Genomic DNA, 18907 nt, shown 5'->3' with positions numbered 1-18907 from the left:
TGAGTGCTGGTGCTGACTACCCTCCACCATGCCTTAGGGCGCACTCACACTAGGTACGTACTAGAGCATGGTTGCCTCTGGTCCCTGGTCTGCGCTCACACTGCATAATCAAACCGTACTTGGGTACGATTGAGTTGCTGTGTTCTAGAATCTTTATGCAACGTGTGATTGATAATTGGAATGTTATTGTTTATTTCACCATTAATGACGTCGTGCTTCCATGCGTACCGTACCAGAGTCCACCACCGACTCATCAAACGAACCGGACTTTAGGGGCCAAGTGTACTCGGGTACGGTACGAATTGCCTAGTGTGAGTACGCCCTTAGTTATGCTGCTATAGCATAGCGCTGTCATGGACTTTTCTGTGTCACGCCGTACAACTACTCAGCCCAATCCCAATGTCTGGACTCACGGACTCACGGACTTTGGTGCGCGTTCTCGTGAAATTCGTAAGGGCTTAGGGCTGTCCCAATGTCGAATTACAATGGGCGTGAGGGTTTGAGTACACACTTACCGAGCCCTTTCCGTGAGTCTGCATCGGTGCAGACTTAATCTAAGGGAATTACCCACAGTTCAAAGTGTTGTGACCTTTACCGCGGAGATCATAGAAAAATCCGGAAATGAAGGTAAACAACAGCACACACGTGCATGGTGCAAATGTTAGCAACGTCTTTGTTAGTAAACATCGCCATGTACATGTGATCTGGTGAAGTGCTGTCCCAATCCCAAAATACCTATCTAAGCCCATGTGGCCTCACACACTCACTCACTTAGCACCTGAGCTCAATTAAGTCTGTGAGTCCTTAGTCCTAGTCTTTAGGGCTGACATTGGGATTGGGCCATTTTCTCCCCTCTCCTCTGTCTCTCTCAACTCTCCCTCTTACCTCCTCTCTCTGTCCTGTCATTCATCTCCCTCTACTTCCCTCTACTTCCCTCTGCCTTTTTCTCTCTTTAGTATAAAATTACATATCACCAATGATATGCTTGGTAATACTAACCATCATGACTTATAGTAATACTAACCTACTCTATATGTCTTTTCTTTCCCCCTACACCTCTCCTGTGAGGTAAATCTTTACCAGTCATCATGGCTTCAAGCACTTTGAATCAATTCTGTTATATGTGCTATACAAATAAAGTTGACTTGACTTGACTTGACAAGAATGTAACTCTTCACATACGTTTTGTTCACGCTGGTTCTACCTTAGCATTGAATTCATATCCAGTATGTTGATAGATTACTACAAATGACATATTTGACATACTTGACGTGCTTAACCTTGACCCCACATATGCATGATCATTTCTGCATGGTTATGCACTGATATGGGGGGGGAAAGGTTGGTAGAAAGTACAGTGTGGGATAAACAAACCTTGATAAATAACCTGTGCAATGTGGGCAAAACAAAACCTGCTGTTTTGAGTCCTGTATCTTTGAGTCATCCTGAGTCTTAGGCTGCGTTTAGACTGCAGATCGTATGCTCAATTCCGATTTTGTGCTCAAATCCGATTTTTTTGATTGCATGTTTACATCTACTTTCGCCAGTGACCCAAATCTGATCATATGTGTTTACATTTGCCAGACACTTGAAATGGCCCGCATGCGCATGGGCTAAAAGTTTCTTGTAGGGGAGAACCAGCACAATCGTAACATTTTTTATTTTTTTCAGTTCAAACTAGCTTTAGACTTGAGAGCAGTGAAACTTGACCAGAACAGAGTCTTATAACATATTTTAACACAAAACACTACTGGCTTAAACAATGAACATCTGTTTTCATATATGTAACAGAATGGGCTACGCCCATCAATTGTTTTGGCGTCTCCCATCTCCCCCTGTGCTGGATTGGTATGTCGGCGTTTCTCTTAATTACGGGGTGGACCCAGGCACCTATATGTAGGAACGCGATCACTGCCTGGATGTGCTACCTCCTATCTCTCCCGGCTTCCGGGACGTGTATTAGTTTGGGGTGGATGCCCGCTTGGCTGGTGTAGCCACCATCAGGTGAATGCTCTCTTCAGTAAGGTAAGCTATCCTGTGTTCAACCGTGCTGTATGTTTAAAGCGTGTACGATTTGCTTTTACACCTAGTGTATTTCCACTTCCGCGTTTGTAGAGTGTGGTCTGTTCTGTTGGCGTTGAGGCCGGTGTAGCACTGTTGAGCCTGGTGCCTGCCTTAAAGCAGCGTGAGGTAGGCTTGCGAGCTAAACTATTTTTTGCCTAAACCGATCTCCATTTACCAACGGAAAGCCTAATTACCTGCAATCTGGTATTAGCAGTGTGGTCGGAGCTAGCAGCGCCTCCTCGTCTTCTCCTCAACTTGATCAAGAGCAAAACCTTTTTTTTTACATCGGTATGTATGTGATTCATACATTAAATGTAATTTACGATCGTCATTGTTTGTGACTACTGTGTATGCACTTGTTGATGTCCGCAGATGTACGACGTCGGCTGGCATCTCCCAAGTGTCTCCACACCACAACAAGGCTGCTGTTCTGTCTTACGTTAAGTTCTCCATAATGACTTGATGTGGGCTTATTGTTCGCTCTGCTAATTGTTGGTTCTGTCTGGTTCTGGTATTGTCTGCCTTACCGACTGGGATTAAGTGTGCATACTTCATGTTGTCTTAGTGTACTGCATGTCTAAGTCTGCTGGGCCGTGTGGTGCCTATTTTGCATGTTTAATTGTGTGCTTGCTTTTCTTTATGTGCATGTGGCTCTTGTGTTAATTTTTGGTTGTTGATCCTGTGCTTCCCTCTTTCAATCCTTGTTCAATGCATGAACTGCATGGCTTGTGCTGCATGCGCAATTCATCCCCATTGTAACTATCCCAGATAGCAAAAAGTATTTGGCCCGGATCCGGCCCAGATCCACCTTACGATCTGGGCCGGTTCCGCAAAACGGATCTGGGCCGGTGTCTTTTGGCACAACGGGCCAATACCGTTCCGGATCCGTTTTCATGATCTGGCCCAGCTCTGGAACGGCTCTGAACCGGATGTGTTTTTTATGAGGCGGATCTGGGCCGGTGTCTTTTTGGCACAACGGGCCAATACCGTTCCAGATCCGTTTTCATGATCTGGCCCAGCTCTGAAACAGCTCTGAACCGGATGTGTTTTTTATGAGGCGGATCTGGGCCGTATTTGGGCCAAATGTACAAATTATTGCAATGATCTGGGCCAGATCCGGCCCAAATAAGTATTCGATAGTGGCGATTCCGGCCCTTATTTGGCCCAAATGTGGACCGGCTCTTGCCTCGGCCAACTCATTTTACGTCTGGCACCCATGTGTACTAAATATTAAATGTCACTAACAAATCAAGCAGTTATAGTAGGCTATTTGTTGTTTGTTAAGATTGTCAAATCTATAAACGATTACCAATAATGTTTTTTAAACAGTAACATCTAACATCTAATACCCCTAGTTTGACTCAGTAGTCAGATCGTGTATATTGAGTGTTCATTCAAAGATGTTACTGATAATTTATCTAAAAATCAAAACCTTGTACTCTTAAGAAACATATTTCAGAAAAGAAGCAAAATTCTAAATTTTACTATATTTATTATATAAATAGAATCAATACTAACAAACAACTATTAAGACATCAACAAGTACAGCGCTCAGGAACCATGCATTAGACACACACACACACACACACACACACACACACACTCTCTCTCTCTCTCTCCCTCTTTCCCTCCTCTAGCCATTTTCAGACAGGTTTTCTCTGCACATTCTGCGATAATTGCTCATGTTACAGAGATGGAACTGTTCAGTAACATTAGGGCGCTTTAAATACACGTAATACTTCCTCGGTCATCACTGACAGGTGCAGAATTTTTCTGCGATTGAATTCACATAGCAGCTGTGGCGGCAACATAATTCTCACTCTCTCTCTCTCTCAAAACACACTCATACACACACGTATTCCCAGTGTAGCAAGTGCTGGGTGGTTTCCTCAGAGGATGGATGACATGTCCTTACAGCCCCTGTTGAGACAGAATATGCAATCAGCACACATGACATTCCTTGGCTAATGCAGTTGTGTACAATAACATAGCTTTAAGTTAAAAATTGTCTTAAAAACTTAGGGAAAAGCTTACTAACAAGTGCTTACAAAATGACCAAAGGAAAACAGACAATCATACCTGTAGAAAACGCTTCAGACTGCCAAAGGTTTCGCTGAGGTCTCATCTGGTAACCTTCGTTGGATAGGTGATTATCTAAAGGCAAGGGATAAACAATTGTCAACAAGTTACTGCCTAAAGTAGACTTCAAGTAATCTGTTTAACATCGAAAGACATTCATTGTGCTTCTCAAGAGTTAATAACATACTGTTAATTACCTTAGTGAGCCGTTTGCAGGCATGCAAACTCCTCACCTTTCGGCGAAATTCGCCGTTTTGAATCAAAAATAGGTGACTTACATGATTCGTGCAGATCCGATGAGAAAATATTTACAGTAGGGGGGGGGGGGGGGGTCAAGGTGAATTGAATTTACAACTGAGTTTAAAAATCATGCGCAGACGCTAACGCATCTTGAGGTGTTTCCAGAGCCGCATTTAAAACGTGTCTGATCAGCAAGGGATGCGTGAATGTAGCCCTTATGCGTTTAATAAACATTAGTGGAAGCTAATTGTTGACAAAGACGCAACGAACAGAACGCGCACGCCAATAGCCTCCCTGTTGTGAGCGCAGATAGATGCGTATCAGGTGGAATAGTGATTCTGGACAGATGGAGGGGAGATGCCGAGGGATTTCAAAGGTGGGCTAGTTGAAACTTTCAACTTCTATTAGAAAAAGACGCGAGTGAAGCAATGGGCATAGGTTGTTTTCTTCTAATGTTATGAAAGTCAGCGAAATTAGACAAAAATGTAGACATAACGAGTTATTTTGATGAAGAATACGTGCAGTTTGAACCATCTAGATCGGCAAAAGGTGAAGCAAATAGGCAGACTTTATCAGTATATCAAAGGCTAATGTGACTGTTGAATTAAATGCTCATAAACTGGTCTGGTTTGTTTTGTCCGGAGACGTAGTTGATTGACATGCTAATGCTGTATTGAAGCACACTGCGCATAGACCTTACGCAAAGCCTACGCAAAAGATATGCAACTCAAATGATTCGCTATAGTAACGTAGCCAAAAAAAGTTGCGACTGCTTCAGACCACACGTAACGCACGTAACCGTTTGAGTGTGTGTGACTTGCGACAAGTTTCAGTTACACCCGGATCATTACGAGTTCGTAAGCCATGCGTAACGTAAATTTACATTTGATTGTCGAGTTACAGGACCCTGATCAGTAGCCTAGTCTGTGCCTACAGGTAGCCTACAGTTTAACATGTAATATGAAGACAGTTCACATAACTTTATTGGTTGGTTAAACACTAGCACAATATAAACCACAAGTAGCCTAGGCTGCATATTAAAACATTTAAAAACAATTTGAAAAAATAAAGCCTATCTACCCTATTTTATATAATAATATTAGGCCTAGTTTGAAATAGTGTGTCTCAAGCAAGTTTATTGATTACCTGGTTTGGTCCAACAAATATTCAGACTTATAGTTTAAAGGGACACTTCACCGATTAGCATTAAGCTTTGTAGGCTATCTTTAGAAAACCAGTCATGTTTTTGAATGGTCATGCATCATTCCCTCAGTTTGCCTTGAGATGGGAGAAATACGGATTTCAGTGAAACCCATGAATAGGACTTCCTGCTTTCAATGATGTAAAATGATGATTTTACATCATTGAAAGCAGGAAGTCCAACATTGAAATCAGTATTTCTCCCATCTCAAGGCAAACTGAGGGAATAATGCATGACCATTCAAAAACATGACTAGTTTTCTAAAGATACAAAGCTTAATGCTAATCGGTGAAGTGTCCCTGTGTCCATTAGGCCTATGAAATCATCAGAAAAGAAAGCGGGTCCCTCACACTTTGGAAGATTTTTTTCCATTTCTTTTTCCGGGGGGGGGGGGGGGGGGGTCTGGGGGTCGGAGAAGAGTCTCACCTTTTTCACCCCTGACCAGTTTGCATGCCTGCGTTTGAGACAGGAGATTAAAAATATAATACAATATAATACATATTGTTATTTCAATTTACAGTACAGTATGAAGTCTGTCTATAAAATAACACAAAATAAATTCCTAAAGGGAATAATGTGGCATAAAAAACATGAGTATGAATGTTTAGATGTGTGTAAGTAGGCCTACATAAGTAAAAGTTGAAATCTGCTAAGCTTACTAACAAGTGCTTACAAAATGACCAAAGGAAAACAGACAATCATACCTGTAGAAAACGCTTCAGACTGCCAAAGGTTTTGCTGAGGTCTCATCTGGTAACCCTCGTTAGATAGGTGATTATCTACAGGTAAGGGATAAACAATTGTCAACAAGTTAGGCTACTGCCTAAAGTAGACTTCAAGTAATCTGTTTAATTTGATATAATACATATTGTTATTTCAATTTACAGTACAGTATGAAGTCTGTCTATAAAATAACACAAAATAAATTCCTAAAGGGAATAATGTGGCATAAAAAACATGAGTATGAATGTTTAGATATGTGTAAGTAGGCCTACATCAGTAAATTACTTATCCGTCAAATATGTCTAACCTGCTATATTTCTAAATTAATCTAAATATGCTAAACAAGGGATGATCATACAGTGTGATAGAATACATTGAAACAGTAAAATAGGCCAACATTCAATTAGAGAGTGAATTTGGTATACCACATACAAATACAAACACTACTTCATCTATTTTCAATACTAAACGCGCAGAACAGCGCTCATAGAAAGGTAAACACTACACTCTAGTGGTCACACAACGGTACTGCATTTAGAATGCGACAAAGACGTTAAAAAGTTCATGGCTAGTCATGTTAACTCGTGAATGCTAGCCATGCTACAGACGGAACATAAAACACTCATCAAACATAAAATCAAAACAACAAATACAATACAAATACAATTGGTTACCTGTATGGATCAGTAAATAAGATGTTACGGCAGGGCAATGGATCTGCTCCGCCTGAACAAAATAAATATCATATTAAACGATTGCACAATATCAAGGTCAAACGAAAATATTAGCTGCTAGCTGCTACACCAAATACAAATCACAAGACAAGTTTAAAAGTAGTGTGAACTTCAGAAGGAGCTACTAACATTATATGAAAGCAAAACAATGTATTTTGTTTTAATATGGTTGAAGCAAATAGGCTTACCTGAAATAAATCAACAGGACCGTACTGCAGTGCAGCCGCCAACCGCATTCATAACCAGAGGATAACGGCTCAGTCTGACGACATCGTAGAACTAAAATTCGCGCTTCCGCTTCACGGCGGCGGGCAGTATCAGTTGTGGAGCAAGTTGTGATTGTGCTTCCCGCCCCCTGGTGCCGGGTCCGGGTCGATGTCTCCATCACAGCAGTGTGCTTGCAGTGTGCTTGCAGTGCGATCCTCACGTGTGGCGTGTGTGTGTGTGTCCTCTGGACTCCTCTTCCCTCCTGTAGTCCTGCCAGTCGTGGTAAGCCCTTGCCCTGTTCCAATTCCCCCTCCCTAAAGAGAGCCCCTAGACATTGTGTGCTAGCTGACGTGCAACCTCGCTGGTCACCGTATGTATTGTGGTGTGCAGGGCCGGCCCTAGCCCATTGGCTGCCCTAGGCGATACTGAGATTTTGCGCCCCCCCACCCCGTATTTAATTCCCAAATTTTATTGGGGGTTCGGGGGTATGTCCCCGAGAACATTTTGTAAATATTGTTATGTAAATGCATAAATTCTGCACACTTTCAGTCAGAGATTAGGGCCAGCACTATGCCTAAAACACATGTATGTCTCCAAAACATTCCTCACCTGTTAACCAGACATGCATGAAAACAATTAAAACTCACAGCCATAGGTTATTTAGAATGATGACTGTAACCGTCAGATAGGCCTCTGCTATTGAAGATTTGGAATAATTCACTTGGAATGTAATATGCTAAATAATTCTGATGTTTTCTAATCTTATTTGATTTGATGTCTTATAATTTGGTATAACTTTACTTAGTTTGATTACACTGTAGGCCCAACATGACATGTTGTTTAATTAGGTGCATGTCACTTTAAGACTTTTTAGTTTTTGGTTTAGAACGTGATTGAATGATACATGGCATGAGATGTTTGGATTTCCACGGTTTTTCTGGCCGTGTTGGTCGTGTCAATTGTATGAGTAGCCTATGAGCTGTGCTGTTTGTTACAATAAACATTCAAGAGCATTAAATGGAAGACAATAGCCTACTTTTTATAATAACAGGCGTCAGCCATAGGACTCCTATTAGCCTAGATAAGTTTTGTTTATTGGAATCGGACCTAGGCCTACAATGACTTTCTCTTCAGCATTGTAGTAACATATAGCTAACCGTTAAAACGAGGCAGATATGACATCGCAACAATGTTTACAATGTAACGTTGCAAAGATTATGCAGACTGTTACGATTGACTGACACACGCTCACACACACATCAGCCTGTCGAAATCATACGCTGGACGCGTATGATGCGTCTTTCTACATGGGTTTAGTTATCGGGCTATAATGAGACCACACTTTTGTTACAATTGAAGACGCTAGCTCCGCTTTGCAGGCTACTTTGTAATGACTTTATGTTTCCAGCGTTTCTTATTTTGTTAATCAATGTTGTTAAAAAAAAGAAAGAAAGATGCTTTAGGGCGCCCCTCAACCAATTTGGCGCCCTAGGCGGTCGCCTAGTTGGCCTGTAGGAAGAACCGGCCCTGGTGGTGTGTGTATGATCTGTGTCTTCCATATGGGTATTGTGCATTGAGATGGCTGTGACCTCTCCATAGTTGTGTTTTTATGTTATAAATAACAACCTGTCAATAAAAGTATATTTGTGGAATTTATGTCTCTAGCTTCCTACGTGTTGCGAACCTGTGTGCCCTAAATTGGATGTAAGGGTTAGCATTGGCTTAAATTATTTCCTAGGGGTGACCCTCCCCTAGGTGGCGTAGTCGTCCCTAAATTATACTAAATCTCTTGCCCCTGCTACATATATAATCAACAAAAAATGTCCAAATGTTTGACTGTTAAAGCTAGTTGTATGAGTGATTAGCTATTGCAGACCATACGGTATTATAGCTCACAATAACCTTTAAATAGGCTTATTTTGGTCATATCGACTTGATAAAACCTGTTATATAGTTGATGAACTGCTTATTTCTTACATGTCTGAAGCAATTGGTCCAACACTGATATTTGAAGTTGCTGTGTTAACTTTCTTTGGGTGTGATCGCGGCACATAAGAATAATCCATAACTCGCAATCATAATTGCTCGTGCATGCGCTATAAAATCAGTTCATTTTGCCAGAGACGGGTGTTACAACTAACTATTTTACTGTCTATGCAACTAACCCGCACAGGTCTAGGTCATGTTTTTTATTTTCATTTAATTACATTTGCTGTGACTATAGAAATCAAATGGCACTCATGTTAACTTGAAACAGATCGAGGGACTGACGAAATGAATGACATGTGATTGAAGTCTACACATTCAAATTTCAAGCAAAGTGAAACAAACAGAACTGCAGTTGCAGTTTTAAAAATAGGCTAATAGCCTACAAATCGCGATGCTTGAATTTGGCACTTTTTTGCTTCTCTGGTTGTAGGCTATTTACAGTAGACCATTCATATTTGGATGGCTATGGGCCTACGATTGTAGATAATTAGGTAGGCTACAAATGTTTTATTCTCAATCTACGGAAACGTAATAGTCTATCAAAGTATCAATAGGGCAACTTTTAACACGCTCCGCCAGCGCGCCCACTTGGAATTCACCTAACGTCACCAGGCGCAAAATTGTCACAGATTAATGACGTGTGGGACGCATTGCACTGGAATATCCGATTTGTCTGTTTAGACTGTAGACACATGCACACAAATCCGATCCATATCTGATTTAAAACCACATACGAAAGGGGCCTGTATCCGATCTGAGGAGATCGGAATTCATGTGTTTTTTTCTGTTTACACTGTCGTGGCACAGATCGGATGCGTGCCACATGAGAGCAAAAAATCGGATTTGGGTCACTTCAAACTGGCAGTCTAAACGCAGCCTTTGTGTCAGCAAAACTGTCTCTGTTTTTGTGTAAGTTGTATCAGGTGAGAAATGCTGAAACCAATCGGTTTTAGTGTCAATTCAAACTGAAGTGGACTTTTTGTTTTCTATCTGAAAAGGCATTGGCTGTGTTTATTTTAGATACAGCATGTTGTAGCTGTGTCGATACAGCAGAATGCTTGCATTGCTTGCATTAAAGATGGGATATAGGTACAGTTATATTTTTTTTTATTTTCATCACTGGCATGAAAACCTAAGAATCATGTCACTCAATGTGCTGAGAGAACTTGGTTCCAGAGACGGTTTATAAAGCGAGACGACTCATATGAGGGTCAATTCCGGTTACCCTGTGACGTAGTGCCACTACCATTTAGGAGGCAAACGGGAGAAATAAACCTCATCTCGGATTATGACCATTCCCTTAGCCCTACATTCAGCAATGCTAGTAACGAAGCCATATTCTACAAGGCACACGTATTTCTAACATTCCTACATTGAAATCGTATTTTCCAGCGTGATAAATACATAGAAAAGTAACTTTGTTCACAACCTGTCCCTCCTGACCTGACCTGTCTCCGCTAATTGTGCAGGCCACCTGTTATCAACGGCACACTGCTTCTGCTGCTTCTACACTGGTCTAAACCATAGGTCTAAACCGATTACTCGTCACTGATCACGCCCAGATAGGAGGCGGAAGTGGGCACCATTTCATTCCATTGAAAACCCCCTTTATGATTCATCTTCCTAACTATACGATCTTTGTTGGTTCCCTGTAGTGGGAACAGGCACCACCAGACTACTTCTGCAGCCTGTTGGAATTGAAGGAAAAGAAGCCTCCTGAAGGACCTGCTCCCCCTTGTGCTCTCCAAGTGATTGACAGCTATCGGGACATCCAAAGCTTCCTGGAGTTATAGAGGACTGCCGCTTGTTTTCTTTAAATATGAGACAAATCATGATTCCTTCACCATTAAAATAAGAACCTCAACAGTTGTGATGTGGTCTCTAAAGCATGATGAGACAATACCGTATGGTGGTTTAATTAATCCTTTAATTTTTCAAACAGACAAACAATTAAAGTTTTATCATAGCTGTTATCAGCAAGTCTGATCATGACTATGTTAAACAGATATTTGCATTTAGGGAGACATTTAAACTTAGACCAAACCCTTTTTCAACTCCACACATTAGTTAGTGGGCTCAAAAGCTCCACCTGGAGGCCAAACATTAAAAATGATTAGTGTTAAAGATGAATGTAGGCTAAGTCAATTTCATACCCAAATCAAATCAAGAAATATCAAACTTCTTGACCTATTATCAATTTCAGAACAATTGTGACACCAACATTTTTATCATGTATTTTTTATTGACTATGGCTCCTGACTCCTGATGCATATAGATAGATAGATAGATAGATAGATAGCCTACAGAACATCTATGATTCTGTAATTAGGCTAACTATTATTGTATTGAATGTGAGTTGTATCAGTCTACAACACCACTACACAAATGACACTTGGAAACCCATTCTGTTCTACTTTATTCACCTGGTTGAACAACTACCATGTATAGCCTAGTCTATGGTCTAGGCTATGGGGCCCCCTGATAGAGAGCATGAGCATGCTGACCTGGAGGAGAAACCAATTCTGAAATATTTGAACATTTGAAAAAAAAATATATGTACTGTATATATATGGAAAATTATGGTTAAGAATGAATTGAGTTGACATTTTGTCAGACTCCACCACAAATTTGCCCCCCCCCCCCCCCCCCCCAATGTTGACATCATGGCTACGGCCTTGATCAGAATTGGTGAGGTTCTTATTTTAATGGTGAATGAATCATTCTCAATTTCCTTGACAATGCATTTCAAAATGATTTGTCTCATACTATGTTTCATATTTAAAGAAAACATGCGGCAGACCTCTAACTCCAGGGAGCTCTGGGTGTCCCAATAGCCTGTCATTCACTTGAAGAGCACAAGGGGTTCCTTCAGGGAGCCTCTTTTCCTCCTGCCGTCAATTCCAACAGGCTGCAGAAGGCTGGTGCCTGCTCCCTTAGGTATTTTGGTCCTGCTGTCATCAGTTCAAACAGGCTGTAATTACACATAAATTGTACAACAACAGTATATATAGCCTTTAGTGTCAATGTCACTTTGTTTTATATCGTAACTTAAGATTGAATTTCAGTAAAAATGAATATGTGATCCTTTAAATGTCCTATTAGTTAGCTGAGCTGTGACATTAGATACAGTAGCACAACATCCAAGTTAGTTGAATTAGGAGTTCTCAGTAGTTTTAGTGCACTACACTATGCTATTACTTTTTTTTAGCTTGACTGACAATGGAACAAAGGAATGTTTGAACCGGTTTTGTTTGCATAATGTACCTTCTCCCTGAGGGCATTTGTGAATATTTGTTGTTCAAAATATGGGAACTGTTGTTTAGAATGTGTTCTGCCTGAGTGATGACATCTTTGTCAAACATTTCCTGAGGATTCAGGGGGGGAGTGACCCATACTCTTGCCCGCTAGTCTGACCAGGATGAGGATCTGTAAGCCTAGTTAGCATAGTTAACATAGTTAGCATTTTTGCAAGCCCACTCTTGCAGGTCCTCGTACATGCACATTTCTAGTTTTGGTTTGACCTTAACACTCCCAGCTGGTGATACTGTACCGTAAGATGGACTCTGTTGCTGCTCTATAAAAAAAATAACATTATGTTTTTGCAGACACCGGACAACAAGTCTACCTGTGCAGCCACCTCCTATACAGGTGAAATATTCATTCGTTGGGTGTATTGTTTTCATTTAACTCTGAAAAAAGCATCATATGCATTATGCATACACAAGCGCACCCATATGTTGTTATACTAAAATGCATTTAATTCACTTCATAATATGTGATTGTTAAGAACGTTCACAACAAATATATAGCCCTAGTTTTCAAATGTACCAACAGAGCCACCTGAACTGAAAAATATTGAACATATTGAAATGAGGGCTCCTTCCTGTATTTAAACATTCCGTAAAGATATTTCTAAATACGTCATGTGGAAGGTTTTCTTCATTTGGTTTGTTTCATATGGACTGAGCCATTTTAAAGTTTCAAGTGATGACAGGGAACAGATGGAGTGATCCAATGGAGACAGATGAGTGGTCATACAGGATAAAAGACTCTGCATGAATTTGTTTCAGTGTACTAATTCTAATGGTCCAATGTGAAGCAAGGGCTGCTTGTAATTGCTTTGAAATGCAATTATTCGGGCTACAAACCATGTTTTCTCACATCAAATTGATCTTTTCTGTCATATGGCTATCACAAAAACTTAAACGATAGTTCACCTATATGGCTTTACTTGCTTTTTACTTCGACTGTTTACTTCAGCTGTCAAAAATATCAAACTCAATTCATAACATGTGTGCATTAATGTAACCATACCTAGATTACAGTTTTGCTTTTTGACAGAAGGAGATGTTGATAAGAACACAGTTAAGTGAATTTGAAGTCTATTGATCTTAATTATTGATTACTGATGAGTATTTAGCACTGAGCCTTTTCGTGTGAAGTAGTTCAATGTCAATATCTCTCCTTTATAGTATTTGTGGATCTTTCCTGATAAGTATGTGATGAACTAGAAAGTTTACCACTCACTCTGCGTTCAACTCTAAGCCCCTCTCACCTTACACATTACGTAACCATTACATATGTGTTAACATCGGTCGTGTCCTTAAAGGACTGACTGCGATAAAGGGGAAGCACATGTTACTTCTCGCTTTATCATAGAGGAAAAAAGGCCGCACTTTGCATACGAACGTGTTTATCGCACAGACGTGCTTTCTGGCTTAGTGCCTTCCTCAGTGGGCACACTGCGCTAAGCCAAACCATGTCTGTGCAATAAACACATTTGTATGCTAAGTGCAGCCTTTTTTCTTCTTTGATGTTACGTATAAAAGACATAAAAAAAACTGAGTGAAGCCTGCTCCTGCCACACACTTCTCTCTTATGTCAATCACTGGTGATGGCAATTTCTAGACACATATTGCTATTTAGATTGCTTGTCTCTTTACCGTAGTATTGATTGTAAGAACCTTTTGAAATCCCAATTATAGTACAATACTATAGACACTTTTGGCAATTTACTGACAACAACATTAACACGTCAGTTTTGGGTCACAAGGAAACAGGAACTTCATCAGGTCTCATTTACATTAGCTTTGATGTTTCAGTCATGCAAAATCTCATCACATCTCCTTATATAAAGAGGTATCATTGTTCCCTTTTGTATCACATCAGTCAAAATGAAACTGAGCATTACCCTTGGTCTTTTGTGCATGCTCATATCTGAAGGTAGGCTAATCCATTTAATGATTTGTTTTTTAAACAGATTGTTTAGGGCTATGGGAATTTGAAGAGTTCTTTTCCAAAATGCTATATCCACCATTTTAATGAATTTTCGTAAATCATTTTTTATTTATTTTTTTACAACTAAATTCAGTGAAACTGTAATTGGGTTAAGTTAGGTGATTTATCTTTACTCAATCAAAACAAAATAACTGCATTTTTATTGATATTCCCTGAAATACACAATGAAATAACATAATGTTGATTTTTTTTGGAAAAATTGATTTACAGCGTTTTGGAAAAGAGCTCATTTTTAGACTCTCAGACGATTTTGGCATGCACTGATATTTTTGAAAATGTAATGTTCACTAATTGTTCTGTATCTCACCAGCGGCTGCACTCACTTGCTACCAATGCCGTAATGGCATCTCTCAGGTCTGCCCATATATTCAAACCTGTGTTGGAATTTGTGCCAGCATAACTATTGTACACAGATATCAAGGTGAGAATAAGCCATTTAACATTATGGATATTACATTGCCTTGTCTGATACAATGATCTGATTTGCATATGGTCACTCGTTGTTCCTTTGCACAGGTATTCAGGTAAGAGCGAGCAATGACAGAAAGTGTATCTCACCGCGTGGGTGCATATCAGGGTCAATAAACATGGGACTCTATAAGTCAACATTGCACACTAAATGCTGCAATGAAGATCTCTGCAATGATCAGATTATTCCAGGTATATTCAACATATCTAATGTCATGTGACAGCAGTTGCTACATTTGTCCACAGGGTTTCTCAGTGAAATTATATGTTTATGTTATGATATGTTTTTATTCATATGGTTTTACCAAAAAAAAGGATGATTGAAGGAGGTCCGAGTGTCCTTATCCCAATGCACAAGATACAAAAACAAAACAAAGCAAAACAAACCTGAGCATATATTTTCAAGCAATAAAGAGTGGCAGGATGTAACATAAAGACAGGGAGGTACACAGACAGACAGACAGACAAATTGGAAGACAGGCAGTCAGAGACAGACAGGCAGGAGTTAAAAGTGTGGGGTTGATATGTCTGTAAGTGTGTGACTGATAGGTGTTGTTGGGGGAGGGGGTAGAGATTCTTGAAGGGGATGATGGGAATGTACGTGGCTTACATTAATTGTCAAATTAAAAGGTTATGAGGGGATTAATGGCAGATATATTGTTATTTTTATGAGCTACTGTATAGTTTCTTCTGTCAAAATGAATTCTTTGATTATTAGTCCAATGGGTGAAATGACAGGATGATTTTGATTTTCAGTTTTGAAAGACTGTTTTCTTAGCGATAGCTACTGTAAGTACTTGGTTGATTTGTTCCCGTTAATTGTGTAGTGAGACACTTTTGAGTTTGGATTGAGTTTGTAAGTATAATAATAAATCATCTGCATATAGACTTTTTGTGATGAAGGTTGTTGACTTGGATTCTTTTGATTGTATTGTTTTGGCATATTACTGCTGCAAGTGGTTCAATGAATATGGCGAAGAGGGATGGAGAGAGTGGGCATCCTATTCTGGTTCCTTTGTACAACGTGAAGCTTTGTGAAGTGATCCTATTTGTGGCCCTTGGGGAAATGTACAGTGTTGTTATCCATTGGATGAAGGACATACATTTGAGTGTGAGTGTGTGTGTGTGTGTGTGTGTGTGTGTGTGTGTGTGTGTGTGTGTGTGTGTGTGTGTGTGTGTGCATAATTATGTTTTTTTTTTCAGAGTTAAATGAGAGTTATATGCCCAACGGTAAGGAATGTTTCACTTGTGTAGAAGGTGACTGCACAAAAACACTGTCCTGTGTTGGAAATGAGGACGGTTGCATTACAGGTGAGTTTCCTTCCCCTTAATGTCCATCAACCTCAATCGTGTTTCAGCCATGATTCTCAGCTACTTTCTGTTAACAATTGCAGCTCATTGGTTTGAAAACACCACAAAGGGATGTGTCTCCTTTGATTTGTGCTCGGCTATAAAAACTCACGGGGATGGCATTGACACCTGTTGTCAAGGGAAACTATGCAACAGCGACAATGGTGGACACCCCACTCATGATCCCCTGACAACTCTCTCTGATGACCACGATCCTGACCCCCAATCTGACAACCCTTATCATGACCCCCACACTGGTCAGTCCTCAAGAAACACCTTTCCATGCGACACAATCCCTAATTGTTTTAGCTTTAAATGCAGAATGGAGCCCTCTCTATTTAAATATGCATCTTGTTAGTCATTACTCAAATGAATCAATCTTTCATGTACAGCACAACAGCTTTGATTACTTTGGTGTTCATCATTAGCCAGTTGACCTTGTTTCTCTACTCTGACTCAGTTCAGGTGGTTCTGTTGGTACTTTCTAACACTAGGGCTGTAAATTAGTTGTGATAACTGGTTTTAGCAATCCCAAATTATATGTATTTTAGTATAACGACATGCATGCATATGGGAGCATGTGTGTGTGCATAACGCATATAGTATATACAATGTTTTTTTTTTTTCAGAGTTAAATGAGAACAATACGCCCAACGGTAAGGAATGTTTCACCTGTATAGGAGGTGACTGCACAAAAACATTGTCCTGTATTGGAAATGAGGACGGTTGCATTACAGGTGAGTTTCCTTCCCCTTAATGTTCATCAACCTCAATCGAGTGTCAGCCAGGACTCTCAGCTACTTTCTGTTAACAATTGCAGCTCGTCAATTTGGAAACATCACAAAGGGATGTGTCTCCTTTGACCAGTGCTTGAGTATGAAGAAAATTCAAGGGAATGACATTGACACCTGTTGTCAAGGGAAACTATGCAACAGCGACAACGGTGGACACCCCACTCATGATCCCCTGACAACTCTCTCTGATGACCATGACGATCCTGACCCCCAATCTGACAACTCTTATCATGACCCCCACTCTGACGGCCACTATGACCCCCACACTGGCGACCACTATTATGACGACGACCCTTGTGAGGGCATCTTCTGCAGCAGCAGCAAGACCGTGGGGCAGAGTGTCCTGCTCCTGCTGGGGTCTCTACTCTATCTCCTGCTCGTCCACTGACCGGTCTGCTCCTCAGTGCTCTCAGATCACACATCACCTGTCCTCACACTTGTTCAAGTCAAATGTCCTGCAGAGATTAAGTAATGAACCTTCTGCCTTTCTTTCCCCTTTGAAATGGCCAGTGATTTTAAGTCACTTTGACTACAAACCTTTCTCTAGAACAGCATACAGTATGTTTAACTCATTATTATATACTTTAGATTAATATTAACAACTAATATATGGCATCAGCATATTACGCAGTTCGTGATTTATGTGTATACAGTATACAACATGTTCTTAATAGAATACAGTACATCTATATTGAAGCAGAGGTAACATGTATTTTGACATCACCAGTGTAATACTTCCCCTGGAATAAATTCCTTGAATCCCTGCACTATGTACACTATGACACTTTGTTGCACCGTAGGCTACTAACACTTTGGATAAATGATGTTGAAGTTGACTTGACTTGACTTATGTGACTCTTCTCATAAGTTCTGAGTACTGCCTTAGCGCTAAATTGATACCCAGTGTATGTTGAAAAATGACTGCAATCAACATAGACATATTTGACATACTTAACGTGCTTAACCTTTGTGTACTGTAAGCCTTGATAACTTCGGAGGAGGTTCTCTGAGTAGTTATATAGGAAGAATTCACGTACAAACAAGCTCAAACTGAAAGCGATGTTTATTCATCACCAGCAACAGCAATAATCCAAACTTTCCCTCTCTTCTGTCGTGGAAAAATGTTCCACTATGCGAATCCATTATCACTAATTAATACTTAACACTTAACTATATACTAAATAGCACTCCGGAACAAAGCGTCCATAGGAGACAATACAGACAGGAGACTTCTGTAGACTGTTGATCTTTATTCCCCATATTGCAATGATAGTACAGCGAAAACAAAGTTTCAGGCTGACAGTCAAGACAATAGGGAGAAGGTGAGGTGTCATCCGCTGGCCATCCCGATGAACGTCCTACCTGGGATGGCGGGGGTCTAATCTTATATACCTGAAACACATTTATTGGCGTCCCCGCTCGCATCACCCCATATTCTTTTAGCAAATCAGCGTAAAGTTTATATAATTTTCCTAGGAACTTGTGTTTTTGTGTTTTCTTTGCTTTGATATGTCAGGGGGATGATATAGATTCTCTCTTGGCAACTCCCTTCTTGACATCTCTATTATGGATGATTGTTGCAAAGTGGTCCGAATTAGGTGTGTGGCGAGTTGTTTGATGCCTAGGACAGTGTGCCTCACATTGTCCTGTCTCGGACCCTGCCAGCGGATGACATCCCCTCTCCCTTGACCATGATCTGCCCTAATATGGCGTTTCCATCCCATATCATTCTTTGGTTTGTTTAGATGATCAGTTAAGTT

The 18907-nt window shown here is 40.4% G+C and overlaps 1 protein-coding gene and 1 long non-coding RNA gene across 7 annotated transcripts; both read left to right on the top strand.

Annotated features, from left to right (window-relative positions):
- The first annotated feature begins 1883 nt into the window (after nucleotides 1–1883).
- Nucleotides 1884–3573, top strand: LOC134060257 (uncharacterized). Its single transcript, XR_009935151.1, has 4 exons — nucleotides 1884–2025; nucleotides 2116–2190; nucleotides 2276–2352; nucleotides 2437–3573. It is a non-coding gene; the product is annotated as an uncharacterized LOC134060257 (long non-coding RNA).
- Nucleotides 3574–6057: 2484 nt separating this feature from the next.
- Nucleotides 6058–17882, top strand: LOC134060255 (protein psiQ-like). Of its 6 annotated transcripts, none has more exons than XM_062516896.1 (9): nucleotides 6058–10146; nucleotides 12843–12885; nucleotides 14407–14460; nucleotides 14846–14956; nucleotides 15052–15195; nucleotides 16207–16314; nucleotides 16398–16610; nucleotides 16983–17090; nucleotides 17174–17882. In XM_062516896.1, the coding sequence occupies exons 3-9, from the start codon at nucleotides 14412–14414 to the stop codon at nucleotides 17533–17535; spliced, it is 1095 nt and encodes a 364-aa protein (XP_062372880.1). In that variant the 5' UTR covers nucleotides 6058–10146; nucleotides 12843–12885; nucleotides 14407–14411; the 3' UTR covers nucleotides 17536–17882. The 6 variants fall into 6 exon arrangements, with proteins under 6 accessions (XP_062372880.1, XP_062372883.1, XP_062372879.1 ...); XM_062516895.1 differs by lacking the exon at nucleotides 6058–10146 and adding an exon at nucleotides 12068–12174; XM_062516899.1 differs by lacking the exon at nucleotides 14407–14460.
- Nucleotides 17883–18907: the final 1025 nt, after the last annotated feature.

Source organism: Sardina pilchardus, chromosome 16, assembly GCF_963854185.1.
Source record: "Sardina pilchardus chromosome 16, fSarPil1.1, whole genome shotgun sequence".
Taxonomy (NCBI): Eukaryota; Metazoa; Chordata; class Actinopteri; order Clupeiformes; family Clupeidae; genus Sardina; species Sardina pilchardus.
The sequence above is the reverse complement of the archived record's forward strand: the minus strand, read 5'-3'. Positions and strand labels throughout refer to the sequence as shown.

Bases quoted from the DNA above. Each gene is read 5' to 3' on its own strand.
- LOC134060255 (XM_062516893.1), top strand. From the start codon at position 12,831: ATGTTTTTGCAGACACCGGACAACAAGTCTACCTGTGCAGCCACCTCC. The intron at 14,957-15,051 runs GTGAGAATAAGC...TCCTTTGCACAG, and splicing joins TATTGTACACAGATATCAAG to GTATTCAGGTAAGAGCGAGC. The intron at 16,315-16,397 runs GTGAGTTTCCTT...TAACAATTGCAG, and splicing joins TGAGGACGGTTGCATTACAG to CTCATTGGTTTGAAAACACC.